At 42.9% G+C, this 16,601-nt stretch overlaps 1 protein-coding gene across 3 annotated transcripts in view; it reads left to right on the top strand.

Moving 5' to 3' along the window:
- ntrk3b (neurotrophic tyrosine kinase, receptor, type 3b) overlaps positions 1–16,601 on the top strand; it is a 164,496-nt gene that overhangs the window by 28,001 nt on the left and 119,894 nt on the right. For all 3 annotated transcript variants that reach the window (XM_056413123.1, XM_056413122.1, XM_056413124.1), the window contains exon 3: positions 1,743–1,814. In XM_056413123.1, coding sequence (XP_056269098.1) covers positions 1,743–1,814 — 72 coding nt within the window. The remainder of the gene's footprint in view (positions 1–1,742; positions 1,815–16,601) is intronic.

The following is a 16,601-nucleotide window of genomic DNA, read 5'->3' as shown; positions in this document are numbered from 1 at the left end:
AATAATAAAAGGCTTGCAATATTTCAGTTGATTTGTAATGAATCCAGAATGCATGACATTTTTGTTTTTTTAATTGCATTGCAGAAAATAAAGAACTTCATCACAATATTCTAATTTTCTGTGACAGTCCTGTATAGCAGCAAACAACTATTTGCCTATAGATACAATCGCCACATGAGCTGTGGATGAAGACTTTGCTCCATGCAAGTCACTGCCTTTGAAACGGCAGACCCTCCCCCACCTTCGTATATGGAGGATAAGACAGCGAGATGGCAGTAATTTCACCCAGCGATGTCTCTTATACAGAGTTTTTATGTCTTGCAACCAAACTCATCCCTGTTATTATTGTACATATGTGCTTAAATATGTGTTTTCATTTCAGATAGTTTCCAGTTGGCATTTACCACGATTTTGGAATTGCATGTCCAGGTTGATTCTTTAAAACTTGTCTTCACCTTGTTTTGATCTGTCCAGTATTTTACAGGCTGGTTCACATACATTGTTTGGACTAAAATGAATGCAATTTAATATAATATGTCTAGCCTGCAAAATCATTTATACCTCGTGATCTTAATCAAGGAAGTATAAGGAGCTTCAAACGTCACACAGGGAGGAGGCCGAGGTGAATGGATGGGTGGTGGAACAGGTCTTTTATCCTGAAGACTGCTGTGTAACCTGAAGTCACCAGATTTTTTAACTTTTGTAACTTTTGTTTTTTGTTTCGTAAAAAAAATACAACTTGTTTCCTATGTCGATGTTTATTTATTGAAGTTTGCTAAAAGGAAAACATAGAAAAAAGCACAAAAGTGAGGAATAACTTTACGTAACATATAATACGAACCGTTGTATGAGGATACGTTCATCCTTAAAGTAGGAAAGGTCTGTGGCCTTTCAGTTTGTTCTTTGGGGGTTTGGAAAACTACATTAAGCAAAGATAAAAAAAACTTGGTTTGGTCTTTCCTACAAAACCCATGATTAAATGTTGCAAGCCTCAAATCCCTGCTGCTTACAGAGATGTAGCTGTTGGGAGGATAACAACCAACGCTTTAAAGTATCTTAAACTGTCTCACCTATCTCGCTGATTACTATGGAGTGAAGTAACAGTGAAGTATTTGCAAGTTTTATTGGGAATCCATCAGAAGGTATCGATGAGCCCCAACAAACTATTAAAGGTCCTAAAGCCCCACTTTGGGAACGTTGGTTGTGATGACATCCCTGTCGAACACCTCAGAGGTGATCAAACTTCGAGAAGGTAATTGGCACCAACAGGTGGGTATCATGATGTCGATGACTTCAATTGGATGAGCCAATCTGTGATTCCAAGATTGTCAGTCATTACCATCGAGGTCCCAGAACAGCAGCTCCAAAAATGGGTCGCCGGGAATCTCGAGACTCCTCGTGAGGATTCCACGGGGTCCCCGACAAAATGGGGATTAGTTAAATTTCATGGTTATTTCACTCCATGCAAGTTGACACAATGTTGGAATACCCGCTCCAATTGTAGGTTTCACTCGCTTGGAAGAGACATGGTCTCCTTACTGGAGTTTAAAAATGTATTCTTGAGTATGCCATCTTTCTACCTTATAAACTATTTTCTTTCCTTGTGACGAGCACAAATATATGCAGAGGCAAGAACAAGAAAGAAAAAGAGGGAAACAAACATCTAAAATGGCCCGATGTGTTACGTGCCCACGCTAGGTCCCATCTGTACTTCATCCTCTTTCTTTTTTTCCCCATTTCAGAACTATCATAAATTGCAACCTGAGGGTGATCCAGGCTCGGGCGTTCACTCAGAACCCACACCTACGCTCCATGTGAGTAAATATTTCTCTCTCTGACAGCCATGTTTCCCGTGCCTTCAAAAGATTTGTTGTGATCTGTAATGCCCAGTTAGTGTCGAGCAGAAGATGATGCAGTCGATAGAGGGGCGGGGGCTCAGGCCATTACTGTCGCGAGAGCTGCAGCATCCTAAATGAGACATCCATTCTTTGCCTGGGATAATTGCATCCTATCTGGCCGCGCTTCATTGTGCGAGCGGCGGAGCAACATGCCAAAGACGCACTTCCATTTAGTCTGCACTCGCCAGATGTACAATTTGTCCAGGAGGCCGTGCATCAAAAAGCCACAGGGAGAGCAAAGTCATTTCTTTAACAAAGGCTGATGTGTCACCGTGTGACAGCTTGCTATTCCCCAATTTTCCAGGAGTAAACACGCCGAGGAACTCACCCTCTTACCTGAACACGTTGCCATTTGCAATTTCCAGTTGTCAGCTGAGAGGCAATTTAGTCTCTCGGATGACTGCTGTTAGACTTGAATCTCTGCACGTTGTGTGTGTGTGTGTGTGTTTATGTGAGGAAGAGATAGCAGGCGTTGGTTAATAAATTGGATGCGAAAGTAAATTTGGCATTCGAGAATGAAACACAGAAAGGTCTAGTCTGACCATCGAACTCACTGCCGTTGTGTACGTCCCTTTGGTGTGTACGGGTGCGATGTGGTTAAATGTCTCTCGGGTGGTGGAGCTGACTGAGCTCATCAACATTTAATGAAGGTAGGTTATTTCAATCTCCCCCCCACCCCCCACCCCTCTCTTTAATTTTCTCCCCAGAAGACGGATTCACGAACAAATATTGTTTCCCCTCATTCATTGTCTCTTGTGGTGTGATGGGAAATAACGTGTTACTCAATGCTCAGTTTTCCCTCTTTGAAGGTCTCACACTACGTGCAATTATCTTCACATTTGGGCTAATAAAGCATGATAAATGCTGTTCTACAAATAGAAAAGATCAATCAAGTGAGTTCACGACATCCTCACTCCTCCCACATGGAGGCGTTCGCTCGGTAGTCAGCCTGGCCGCCACAGGCTCCATTTTATGTGGTCTTATTAATGCAGATGGAGCGTTGCTAGGTGACACCGAGGATGATGATGTCAAAAAGATTAATTATTATGCCTTAGCTTAGCCTCAGAAGGCTGACCTCATGGATGTCTGTGTCAGACGGGTCTGCTTGAAGCCCCGGCCGTCAAATGCTCAACCGGTTGCTCCTTTTGTCATGTTGTTTGTGGAGGTGGACCCAAGAGCAGTACACAGACAGTATAAATGGTTTAATATCCTTTATTACAAAAAAACAAGTGGCTGGAATCTGGTAGCAGGTTGGAGGAGTGGTCAGCAGGCGGGAGGAGGCTGAATTAGACAAAAGAGATGACCGAGTGTTCGAGCTGTAGCATTAGTTCCTGGTTGCGAACTGATGACCTGGCAAGGGATGAGTGCAGGACTGGAGAATATCAAGCCTGGAGCTTGATTGGGGAATGACTTCCAGCTGCACCGGTCAATTAGTGGAAGAGCCCAGCCCAGAACATGACACCTTTTTATTAGGAGGCGAAATTTGTATCTGTCCCTTGGCAAATGTACAGCATTTGTTCAGTCATGGATTAGCAGCTGTAACTAAGGTGTTGAAGGGCCATGGACGGGGTCCGTGATCGTGTTTGATGGTACAAATCAGCTTCCAGACCAATGAAGCTAATATCAGCGGGTTCAGTTATAGTGTGTGGCGGCTGCAAATAATGTAACCCAATCTGAAAAAGTAATGAAATTGAAATCCATTTGCTTCGTACACGTGCATGTGTCGCTCAGCACCAAAACAATGCCAATAGAAAATCAACTGTGAGATCCTTTTTCATGGCAGACACACAAGTTATACACATCCCCGTAACTGTGCAACGATCAGAGCACAAGGCATCATCAGGTTCTGGAGAGTGCAGCCAATGTGGGATCTTAAACTAGCATGATATCTAATGGCCAGCAGGGGGCGACTCCTCCGGTTGCAAAAAGAAGTCGGATCGTATCAAGATGAGAAAATGATTTCTCACTTGATTTATTCCATCAATGAACATTGTCAGTTTATGGTCTCAATCTCTAGTTTCAAGTCTTCTTGGAGACAGCATGATGTTCATTTAGTAAATGATGGTCCATTTAGAGTCAAATAGACCTTGTATCAGGTTGCTACAACTACCAGAGTTGTATACGGCGTCTCTATGTTACTCCTCCGCAGTCAAATTAAGGGAACCTTCATTCACCGGTTGCAAAAATTCAAGATGGCGTTGGCTATATTCCAAGATGGCGACGGCCAACGGACGATTGGGTGACATCTAAGATGACTTCTTATAGAGTGTTGCCAATGTAGTACCAAATATTAAGAATGAACACTGATGGTGGATGTGGATGGGTCTAACGGGACCAACACAAGGCTGGTGTTAGAGGCCGCGAGTCCCAAAGCATAGTTTTCAGCGACATATTTTTTTTGCCTTAACCTACCTTACCTTGGTCTCAGCAGAAACAAATAGTTATGGGGTGATCTCTTCTGGACCGCTTTTTTCTTCTTCTTTGATGCCAAAATAAAGCTAAGTACAGCATATCCTGTAAGAGGACTATATTGTGATCAGCTGGCTGAAGATGTAGATATTGAATCAATGCAACAGCCACTATGTTCAATAACCCTTTATCCTGCTGATGTGTCCTTGAGCAAGACACAGGGTCTCTTATTTTTCCACTTGGAAGGGAGTCTCAGCTGAATGACATGAAGGTAAATAGCTGTGTAATGTACACTCATAACACAAATATTTGAGCAGCACTCTGAATTAATGTGAATCGGAATTAGTTTGCTTGCAAAATGCCAACAGGAAATCAACAAATGTATTGACTTTTATGGTGAATGATGTGCCATTAGTTTGACAAGATGACATTCCAAGACCCCACTCGCTCCATAGGTTAGCATGGCTTCATACATGTAAATGTTCTCTATGGAATCGAGGGTGGACGGTTCTTAAAAGAAACAGATGCACCATGAGTCCGAATATTGAACAGTTGAAAATGTTTGAACACTTGCTCATTCTTTTTCTTGATGATAGTTGGATAAGAAGATCCTCACCGCTCTCATGTCAGAATGCAGCTGCAGCCAGCCAGTTAGCTTAGCATAGCATAAAGTCCTTAAGTTTCCAAAGGTGATGAACCATCTCTTCTGAGGCTCACTTCTTAAAACTTCGGGTCTTGTCTGTCTACTCTGTACATGTGATAAAATGGCACAATGTTGTTTTTTATTGCCAGAGATATGCCCATAAACCAAATCTTGATGTTTTAAAGAGAGAAAAACAAGATTAATTATACGAGTCCATTTCTTTTTTGATGACATATGGCGTTTTGTTGGCAATTGATGATGGTATGAACAGTTGGTACATTCCTCTCACACCAGATGGTGTTATTCCTTTCATAAAGTTGAAAGACATACAGTATATTAAAATGGTCCAAAGTATTGAAATGTTAATATAGTCTTTTGCCCTAAGTTTAATAATAAAGTCATAAATAGTCATATAACTATTCTCTAAAGGCTCGTAATTTACTGTGGTCTTTTTTCTCTCAGAGATTGCTATGTCAGAGTTGAGAAATATCTGCTGTTGCAGCTTCTTATAACATAAAAAGGGTCTAATCTTGTCTCCATAGGGTGAAGAAAATGTGTTCGCTTACTTAACCCATAGGTGCAAATGAGTCAATTTATTAATGTCAAAGTGAAAACTCATCTCGAGTCCAGCAACAGTCACATATTTCTGCAGGTTATATGCCTTAAAAAAATGCAACTCATCAAGTAAACATATTACCGTGGCGCCAGTGACACAGCAGCAAATCCTCCCACAGCATTATTGTTGGGTCTGGAGAAGCTGATGAAACCACCTCAAACCTCCTAAGTACCATAAAGGCGACAGTAAAGGAACAATCAGTATTATTTTTGCACCGTCTTTGCAGAAAATGACCAAACTCAGCGCCAGTAAGTCCACAGTTGGTGTCAAGCTGTCTCTCGGCCTCACTCACATATTTAATTTCATGCGTGTCCAGCCTCGGCTCCCTGGATACCCCTAATGTGTGCCACCAAACTCTGCTTTTGTTTTATTTGCCCGTTTGTCGAAAGACACTTGGCTACCAGACGACAAGGAAAAATGGATCCCTTGGTGGCTTCACATCTTAATTTCACACCGAACAACCGAAACTAAAAGGAGACAGTTTTCTAGTAATTGCATCTTTGTTATCTGCAGGCTTCAGCATCGTGGCGGTTATAAAGGTTAGACTTTCTCCTTCCAGCTCTTACATATAACTAACAAAGTCCATATTACTGTTCTGTTTACACAGTAGAGCTGCCTGCTGTATATTTACGTCAAAGGACCCTATGAAGAAAAGACGAGGAAATGCCTGTCATTACTTTATTAAGAGAACAATATTACAAGCAGTGTTAGTTGTTGTGGCCAGCTGAGGGGTTTAGCATAAAGCATAATTGTCTGAATTTAGTCTAATTGAGTAGGTGTGAGATCTCCTTAGTGTGGGTGTTAATCATTCTTGATTAAAAGTACTAGTATTTTTTTCTCCCATCCTCTATTTAGTTTTTCCATTCAGTTCTTTTCACAAAGCGTCGCTGAAATGACAAGAATGAAGCCAATGCTACTAAATCACAATGTTGCTCTCTGGGGTGATTACATAGACACCAACAGATGGCTTTTAGTCACTTAACAAATACATAAATATAGCCGCTGTTGACTCAGATAGTATCACATTCAGTTGAATGATCGGCTCACCGAGCACAACTGGTTACAGTCCCCCCCCCCGAATGTTCTCGAACCAGGACCCTTTAACCCTTGTGTTGCCTTTGGGTCATTTTGACCCGATTCAATGTTTCACCCTCCTGTTACCTTTATATTTACTAACATATTTTACCCTTTGGGTTCAATTTGACGCCAGCAATTAAAACCTCCAGAAAATTATTAGAATTAATATTGTTTTCCAAGTTTAAGTGTGAGGCACTTTATGTTTGTTTGTTGACTACCGAAAGAACACCGACATTAAACATTGAATGGGGTCAAATTAATCTTAAAGCGGGGGGAGGGTGTAATATTGATTCGGGTCAAAATGACCCGAAGGCAACACAAGGGTTAAAAACAGCCTCCGGCCATAGTTGCCGTGTTGGATGTTCAGTAGCCCGCAATCGATTGTAGTTGTCATTCAGTCAGAGATGGACTCTTATCCGAGCTTCTCACCTGCTGGATGTGATGGCGGAGATATAAAAGGCCCTCGTGAAATGCCTTTAGATAATGGTAATTGTATGGCAGCTTTAACCCCCCCCCCCCCGAATGTTCTTTGAGATTACGCAGACACCTGTTGCCACTGAAGGTATTTTCTCCCCGCGCCTCCTCCCGCACCACCAGCGTTCACGGGAAAAGGACATCGTCTCGTGCATTGTTTCCGCTGAGGTTTTTATTTGTATTTTTTTAACAGGGTTGAACGGTGTTATCTCAGGAGTGGCTGCGCTGGGTTTTTCGCTTCATTATCATTAAATCATGATTGTTTATTGCTCCGTCTCCGTTCTCTCCTACAAGCGGCCGAGAAGTGACAGTGTGACCTTAGCTCGGTGAGGTGGGCGGAGGAGGAGGAGGGTTAGGGTGCCACTGAAAAGCGGTCGCACCACACAGGGTTGTCCTCGTTAGCAGTTAGAAATGAGATGCTTTTCCCCGAAGGCTTTGGGTGAGGACATGTATCCCTAAATCTATTTGTCCTGTGATAGGCTTTTCTGGCACACAATTTGATAAGAAGCTTGATGTCACTGATGCTTAACGAGGTATAAAGGTACCAAAAAAAAAGGTGCTAAAAAATAAATGCCTGATGAAGATCTCGGTGTGATCGAAAGGCTGCACTGCATTGTGCAGATCTATTGTTTGAACCTGAGCTTGATACTACTCTCATAACTGTCCAAAGATTATTGTTTAAATCCACCCGCTAGCACTTTTAAAGCTCACTAACACGTCGTATCTCAGTCCTTTAATCCATGGAAAAGGTATCAAGACAATAAGTTGTTGTTGTTTCTTGCGGAGTTCCGTGCTTCTTTCTTTACCAAGTGTTATCAATCTGCTCAACTAACTCTCTGCAACAAATCAAATTTCCTCAGACATAAGCCTTGTGACTCTTGTGTAATGTGAGGCAGGGTGACTTGCACCTCTGATTGAAGACAACAGCAGACCCCTATGGTGGATACGTCGCAGCGTCATCTCAACAATCACTTCCTGTTCCATTTGCTCCCTTTTTGATTCATCCATGTGTCCGGGTTTGAATCCCCAGATTTCTTGCTTTGCTTTCGTGACATTCATCTTGCACGCGTTCATCCTGCTCTCAAAGAACCAGGTGGAAATGAAGTCGGTCAACAAAGGCGCCACTGCGGTTCCCAGCCTTCCGGCCTGGCTAAGCCAGGCGTTGTGCACCGTGCTCGTCCCCCCCGCCTCATATTAAAGGTCAGCATCTGGTTGGTGTGGCAACTCTTCCCTTTCCAGAGCAGCCGAGGGAGAGGCCCAATAAATCTGGAGGGAACGTTGTCACCGGGGAGCCGGAAAGGTCACTCCCCACAGGGAGAAGGAAGTGGAGACACTGCCTCATTAAAACTTCCTGACTACCTCTTTTTTTTTCTTTTCTTTTTTTCTTTCAGTCCTAAATGTCACTTTCGTACTCGGGTCAGCTGTTCTGCCAGCCTAACACCAGCTATAATTAGAAGTCTAATTATAATCTGTTTACCTTGCCGAGGCTTTTTAAACTCACGTTATTTTTTAAATTGACTTCCATTTCTCCCTCTTCATCCTCTTCTGCCTTCTGCTCGATGCCTTAAAAAAAAAAAGAGTTGTTCCTTTAGGTCTTCAGGCAGCCTATTTCGCTTCAGGCGGCGGCTGTGGAGATGAAAGGTGGCCGAGGAGATGAAACGGTTATCCAGATGACACCTGCGGTCTCTATAGTGTTCCGCCTGCCGCTTCCACCGGCACATAAAAAAAAGATCGAGCGGTGTATCTCAAAGGTGTAAATCAGGGGTCACCAACATTTTTGAAACCAAGAGCTACTTCTTGGGTACTGATTAATGCGAAGGGCTACCAGTTTGATACACACTTAAATAAATTGCCAGAAATAGCCAATTTGCTCAATTACCTTTAACTCTATGTTATTATTAATAATTAATGATATTTATCTTTGTGGAAACACTGATCATCTTCATGATTTCTCACAATAAATATATATAGAAACAGATAAATATCAATATGCAACACTTTATTTTTATATTTTCTCTAAGTGCACATTTTTCAAATTGAACATTTTAAATGATCACTTCTAAGACAGTCTTGTGAAATCACAATATCCCATTTTAACTAGCTAGCCACTAACATTTTTTAACAAATCATGAATTACTTTGCACCATGTTTGTACAAATAATAACTCATGTAAAATACAAAAGTCAACTCTCAAATTTTTAAATAAATCATGTCACACTTTGAACTGGACACCAAATTTGTTATCTGTTTCTTTGTCAGTTAGTGGGAAGCCTGGCATTGCATGCTGTTAACTAGTGTGTTGTACTCTGGTGTGTAACTTGACACTGCAACTCTGAGTGAGTCCTGCAGATGTGCATCAGTGAGGCGTGTTCTGTGTTTGTTCTTGATGAAGTTCATGTCAGAAAAGGCTGATTCACAAAGATAAGTTGAACCAAACAGGCTTGCAACCTTCATAGCTGCTGCGCATACACCACTGTACTTTTCTGTGTCAACAAGGCACCAAAAGTTTGGTGCAGCCTGGTGGGCTTTGAGGTGGAGGTCATTTTGCAGTGTTACAATTTCAATCTCCACCTGTTCAGCATCCAGGCTGAATGTTGCACTTAACTGCTCAGCAATGCATGATATGTCCACGTTCATGAAAGGATTAGAAATGAACGACACACATGGCTCAAGCTGATCCAGGTCACAAAACCTGTTCTCAAACTCTTGCCCAACTCTGTTTATGACCTGAGAGTACTTTTCTGCAACTTTGTCAAAAGTCTCAGATGCAGAAGCATTGTCTTTCAGCACCATCTGCACAGAGGAAAGTGCAGCACTTTTTACTCTGTAAATGCACAGAGAAAAGGTTCATCTTAGCTTTAAATGCATTTAAAGCACTTATCATATCGGCGATAGTTTTACCTTTGCCTTGCAGCTCACAGTTCAAACTGTTCAGTTTTCCAGTAATGTCCGTTAAAATGCAAGGTCAAGTATCCACTCAGTGTCCTCCAGCAGCACGGTGTCCTCACCTCTGGACTGCATGAACTCTTTGATTTCACCCAAAAGTGACAAAAAACGTTGCAAAATTCGTCCCCTGCTGAGCCATCGGATTTCTGTGTGTAGTAGCAGGTCACCATATTCAGCTGACAGCTCCTCCAAAAGTACCTTGAATGTCCTGTGCTGTTTAGCTCTGGAGCGGATGCTGTTTATGATCTTCACGACGGGAGTCATTACGTGCTCAAAGCAGATCACTTTTGCACATAAGGCCTGCTGGTGTATGATGCAGTGGTACTGCAGAAACTTTGGGAACTCTGGGTCAGCTTTACAGTGAGCAACGAATCCTATGTGTCGGCCGATCATAGCAGGAGCCCCATCCGTAGTCACTGATACCAGCTTTTCCAGCGGCACCTTTTTTTCCACCAAAAACTCCTTCACTGCGTTATAAATGTCAACTCCCCTCGTAGTTGTCTTCAGGGGCAGTAGTGTCAGAAGTTCTTCTTTGTGGAGAAATCATCAAACACCATCCGGATAAAGACCATCAGCTGCGCCGTACTGCTGCTGTCCACCGACTCGTCACACTGGATGCTGAACCACCGGCACCTCGCCAGATCACGGTCCAGCTGGTCGGTCAAGTTCCCAGACATCGCCGACACTCTTCTTACCATTGTAGTTGCCCGAGTTGAACATCGGAGAGACTGGAGAGTACATCGGTTCCATACTTCGCCTTCAAGCACAGTTTTAGCGATTGTCAACATTGCTTCTTTGACAACCTCCCGTCTGTAAATGCCTTCTTTTCTTCATCAAGAATTGCGTAGCTCTAAACGACGCTCGGTTGCTTTTGGGAGTTTTTAACCGGTCTAGTGAAAAAAGACTGCTGTTTGCACAAAGCTGCCTTTAACTCGCGGGCTTTTTCTGCGCGCAGTGCGCTGCCCGGTGGGTAGTTAGCATGGTAGCTTGTGTGACACGTAGTAAAATGTCTCTCCACATTGTGCCGCTTTGCTATTGCCACAGTTGCCCCGCAAATTAAACACACGCAGGATCCTTTCACAGTGGTAAAAAAAAACTCTACCTCCCATTCGTCGTGAAAATGATATGTTTTCTTTCTTTTTTCTGACATTTTTTGGGGTAACTCTTCTCCTCATATTAGCTGCGTCCGCTAACGTTAGCTTGTTTGTAAGAGCGCAACAAACGCTACGTTTTGGTCATGCGCACAATACTGACCTTTGAACTTTACTCGGTCAGAGTTCATTTATATTAAACACAAAAAACATTTTACATTTTAAGTGTTTATATATATATATATTGTCATTTGTAAGTTACATGTAAGTGTGATTTAAACAAGAATAGCTAAATAAATAAATACAATTTAAAAAATAGAGGCAGCTCACTGGTAAGTGCTGCTATTTGAGCTATTTTTAGAACATGCCAGCGGGCGACTCATCTGGTCCTTACGGGCGACCAAGTGCCCGCGGGCACCGCGTTGGTGACCCCTGGTGTAAATGATCGCTAAACCCACGCCGTCCGTGTCAAGCATCTCCCATTCATCCCGGGGAATGTGGTAATGGTCTAGTGGGATGTTGGAGGTCATCTCATTCGAACTCGGTGCCGTCTTGACTCGTTGGCCATTTGAGGGATTCAAATGGAAACGTATTTTTTCTTCTTTTTTTCCGTGAGACGGATCCTGCATACATGATGCTACTGTAGACAGGTTAATAGTTCAGTGTGTATAAAATATTTCCTTTCACAAAATACATGCTGATACACCATAACTCCTGACTGCTCATCACCCTGCTGAGATAGTCTCACTAAACATCTTGTTGAGATCCTTTTTTCTTCTACAATATAAGACTTTATATGTGAGCGAAGCTTTGTTACGTCAGCTTAAGATAAAACACTTTTTGAGGCACACATGTAGCAAGGCTAAACCAAAGTCTGTGTCAGTATTTCTAAACAGATAGCAACACAGCATACGTTAAAATAACACTTCAGCCTTCTGTGGGCAAAGCTGTAAGAGTTCATTCAGTAATGTCGGTCTAAGGCTTCTGTCACTGCATCTCTTTTGGTAGTAACAGCTGTTTATTTTTCCCTGGTTGATTGTATTTGTTTTCTTCTTCTTTTTAACCAATCACAGTAGTCTTGGGCAGCTCTTAGTGAGTCGGACACATTTCTCCCCTTTCCCTTCTCCATTTAGCATCGCTCTGGAGGACACCTTCTCACACTAATCTTAACCCCACCGAATGATTTGTAGACTGCAATCCTGAAGCCCCGACTTTGGTGTTTTGGCCTTCTCCATCACGCTTGTTGGGCATCTTGGCTTTTTGTAAGCAGACGCGACACGAGAGGGTGGAGATAACTACAACCGAATGCTGATTAAGAACTTTTTAGGCCCCACTAAAGTGGTTGGGGCCTTGCCGAATCCTCACTTGAATCAATAGGTAATTCAGAGAGCACACTCACAGTCGGCTCTCGCCCACCGTGTTCTGCGTGGTCGCATTCCTGCTTTCCAAATGTGTTAAATTGAACAATAGATTTTATAGTAGACCACCTCCGCCATTTAATAAAAAACACAACTCAACACCCACAACTCACCACATGAAATCACTCTTCAGTGTGGGAAACAAACCGTCAAAGGCTACAGTTGGTGAACCAAAAAACAGTGTTTAATAATGCCCCGGCTTGGCTTTCCAGAAATGGATTTTTCCAATACATAAAAATACAAAAACAAAAAACAAAAGAAGGGACTATTTTCATATGAAAAACTGCCGCTCAACAACAGAGAAGAACACGTACTGTGGTGAGGCTTATTTCCCAGACGCGGCGGCTTGGGAGAGCGAACAAGCAGTTCAAATTGAATAAGCTTATTCATAAATGTATACTCCGTTCAAATTTACATTCCTACCTCATGCTCCAGTGCCTGGATGAGCGTGTGGCTAATCTCACTGTAAACACAAACACGGAAGGCTTGCCACCCTTTGATAGCGGTGTCATGGAACATGTGTGCCTGACCTTATTTGGTGGGGGTTTGATGTTTTCTGGATTATTTTCACAATCACTTAATAGATGCCATAATTCTAATTGATGGATTTGCATGTTACATATGTGATTCATTTGATATCACATAATCCATACAGAGATGTTAATTTTTCTTGACCCTCCAACTTGTAAACTCATTGTAATACATAACCGCAATCGCTCGAAGCGCCATTAGACCGGGTTTTCTCAAACTATGGGTTCAATGATTTATCAGCTTCTTAATAGCCAACAAAAGAAACTTACTGTCAACTCTGGATTTTCAGATAATTCAACAGACCACACAATAAATAGCATCCTCTCACAGCTAACACAATCAGATCATACCCTCTCTGCCCAGTTAATAAGCGACTTGCAAGATTCTTGCATTCTTTATTCTCATACAAAAATAGTTTAAAAGTTTGCCAGCAGTAAAAAAGAATTATAATTGACTTTATTTTTGAAAGGAGCAACGCCGTAACTTTGGCAGAAGGGAAAGTTGAGTCAGGTTTGTGTATTTTAGTTCTGTTCACCTTCATCTCTTCCAAATAAGTTTAGCATGACTGCAAGTTTCAATAAATTTGGCTACTTTGTATTGTCCCCAAATCTCAGCGACGACCAAAACTAATTGAAGGTATGTAAAAAATCTTGAACAATAACACCCAAATTGCTTTTTCAGTCTTTCTACCTCCTAGTCAAAATATTGTATGGCTAGATGGAAGTTAGATGCAAGTGTGTGTTTGACTGTGTGTGTGTGTGTGTGTGTGTGTTTGTGAGTCCCTCTGTGTTTCTTGAGGGCTTTAATTACTTTTCTTGCTTCACTCAGTCAACATCTGTACAAGTTGATGTGGGAGTGATGCATAGCTATGAAATGCAGGGTCATTCACACAATGTATAATAAAACATTAGCAATGTGTAACGATTGTTATTCACTAGACAGCAAGGCATTACTCACGAAGCACTGTCCTCTGGGTTTGATGGATGCCCATTTGACACTTAATCAGATGTTGGCGCGAGATCGCAGAGACCGAGCCGGTGTTCACAGGAACAATCACGGGAAGAGGACAGGTTGTCGAAAGACCGAGAAGAGCCTGAGCAACTGAACGTAATAAAGAAGATAGTGAAGAGAGATTTAGAAACTGTGGCTGCAGCAGATAACGACAGGGCAGAAAGGGCAAGAGACAAAGAAATTAGGTATGAAAGCACCAAGCAGAGAGAAAGGAGGCCTTCACCTCGAGGCCCATTCTGAGAGACAGAGAGTCGCCAGGCTGCGCGGGCGATCTTTAAATCCACAATTATGGCTCACGGAGCCTAATGCTTTATGACGGCTCTGCCCAGTCCCGAGACGGCGGTAGGTGGCTGCGGGTCGTGGAGAGCCGCAGGAACAAAGGGCTTCAGTTAATCTGCAAGGGACTCCATGTCAACCGGTGTGACTGGATCGATGACGCCTGCAACTCTATCCGACCCAGCAGCCTCAAGTTCCAACCTCCCACCGACAGTTCACTGCATCCTCACCTTCCGAGAACGACGCTTGATCTCTCTCTCGGACAACAGAGAGAGAGAGAGAGATTTTTCGTTTTCCTGAGTTGACAGAGCAGCGTAAATCTGTCCGGCGGTGTCCAGGAGCATCTCAGTGGCTCCCTGTCCTCTTCGCCCCACGCAGCCTTTTCAAGTCGTGGTTGCGCAGCGTCATCACGCTCCGCTCTCTCACAGTGTTCACTGGTCGCTGCCCGAAACTAAACGCTGGCGCAGCAGCAGCAGTCAAATCCCAGAGGCCAGATGAGGGCCTCTGATTCCTGAGGCAGCACTTTGCTCCGGCCTCCCTCCCCATTCCATCCTCCCACATCCATCCCCAATCACTCTGCAACCTGTGAACTGGCAGACAGTTGTCTGGCTGAGGCCTGACATTGGTGTACACAGCGCCAAGCCCTTCCACACAGGCCACTGTCAATCAAACGACACCGGCGAGGAGCCCTCCGATGTGTTTGGACAAGAGGATGAGGATCTCAGCACAGCAGATTGCTATTTACTGAGCCGGGCGGGGCCGCTCTGAGGGTCTGTCACCTGGCCGATGCCGTGAGTGGTTGTGGTTGGATCTCTCTGTGAGACAAACAGATAGATGAGACTGACTTAGATAATGTGAAAAAGGAAATAATTTGTATTTATTTACTTCTGTGTATTCATGGGTATTTCACAGACATTTAATTATAGACAATCAAGTACAATCATGACTAACTATTTCAATCTATTAAAACTATTTTTTATTTTTGCCTTAACTATCTTACTATTAACTGTTTTAAAGTCATAATCGAGAGTGGAAAGTTTATTGTTATCTACAGTACATAATTAACAATGGACTAACTTCATTGGCTTGAATAAAAACTGCCTCATACTAATTCACTCGCCTGCAGTTGGTTCACGTTAATTGGTGTAAACTCTGGTTTGGCCACTTGGTGGTTTGCTGGTAATGTGCTCGTGCTGGTCAGTGACCAGTCACGCTCGGACAAAGCTGGTTTAGGGGAAACGTCACTAGAACATCAGGGGGATAATTTCCGACTGGTGGAAAGGTAGCGGGGAGCTCTGTGGTGGTTGAGTGTATAGCAGATAACGGGTGTAATGCATTGAAGTAATCTCCCCTTAAGCACTTAAATGAGGACATAATGTGCTTTGAAAGTTTAATCGTGATTTTATATAAAATGTCTGAGTTGAAACCCGGAGGAGTCAGCGCTGTGAAGAAGCCAATCCTGTCGGTCTTTGAAGCAACTACAGCACATCCGGTATCAAGAAGGTGGGAGAGTAGGTAGCTGTTATCAATAAATATTGCATCACTTTGCAATGTCCTTGTGCCAGCTGTCTCCAATCTGGCCTCGGCTGCTGACTGATTGACAATCAGTCAGCAGCCGTCAGTCAGCAGCCGATGCTGCTGATATAAAAGGGCAGCAGAGCTGGAGGTTGGGAGGAGAGTGAGCAGACGCGTCGTCGTGCGGTCTGCTGTGTGTGGTGTGCGTGTAAAATAAACCATGTTATCCAACGGAACCTCGCTGTTGTCTGGTAATCCTTGGAGCTTTTGGGGGAAACCCACGGGTAGCGGCGCGAGACCTGCTACAGTCATTTTTGGGAATTTGAATAGTGTAAATAGCTGCCCACTAATGTAATGCCCATGTACATATGGGCTAAATGTGTCAATTAATTGTCGAGAAGGAATGCCAGATTACTTAGGAGTTCACTTGGAATGAATTTAAATGGAAATATTGGTCAGAAAAATTGCAATTACATATTTTCCTTAAACTATTTAGCTGCAATTTGACATTATAATCCACACAGCTCTATTCCAATGTATGATCAATGATGTGCTCTTGCAGTTTGTTTGATCTAGATCAGTCGCATGTGTGTACGTTATACCGAAGACAAAATGTAAAGTGGTATCAAATGAAGTGCGCTATCAAAGCAAATGGAGCGTATAGGAATTATTGAGACAATATACTAAGCGGCTTTA

The sequence above is a fragment of the Pseudoliparis swirei genome, chromosome 4, assembly GCF_029220125.1.
Source record: "Pseudoliparis swirei isolate HS2019 ecotype Mariana Trench chromosome 4, NWPU_hadal_v1, whole genome shotgun sequence".
NCBI lineage: Eukaryota > Metazoa > Chordata > Actinopteri > Perciformes > Liparidae > Pseudoliparis > Pseudoliparis swirei.
Note: the sequence above shows the minus strand (reverse complement) of the source record. Positions and strands in the feature narration are given on the sequence as shown.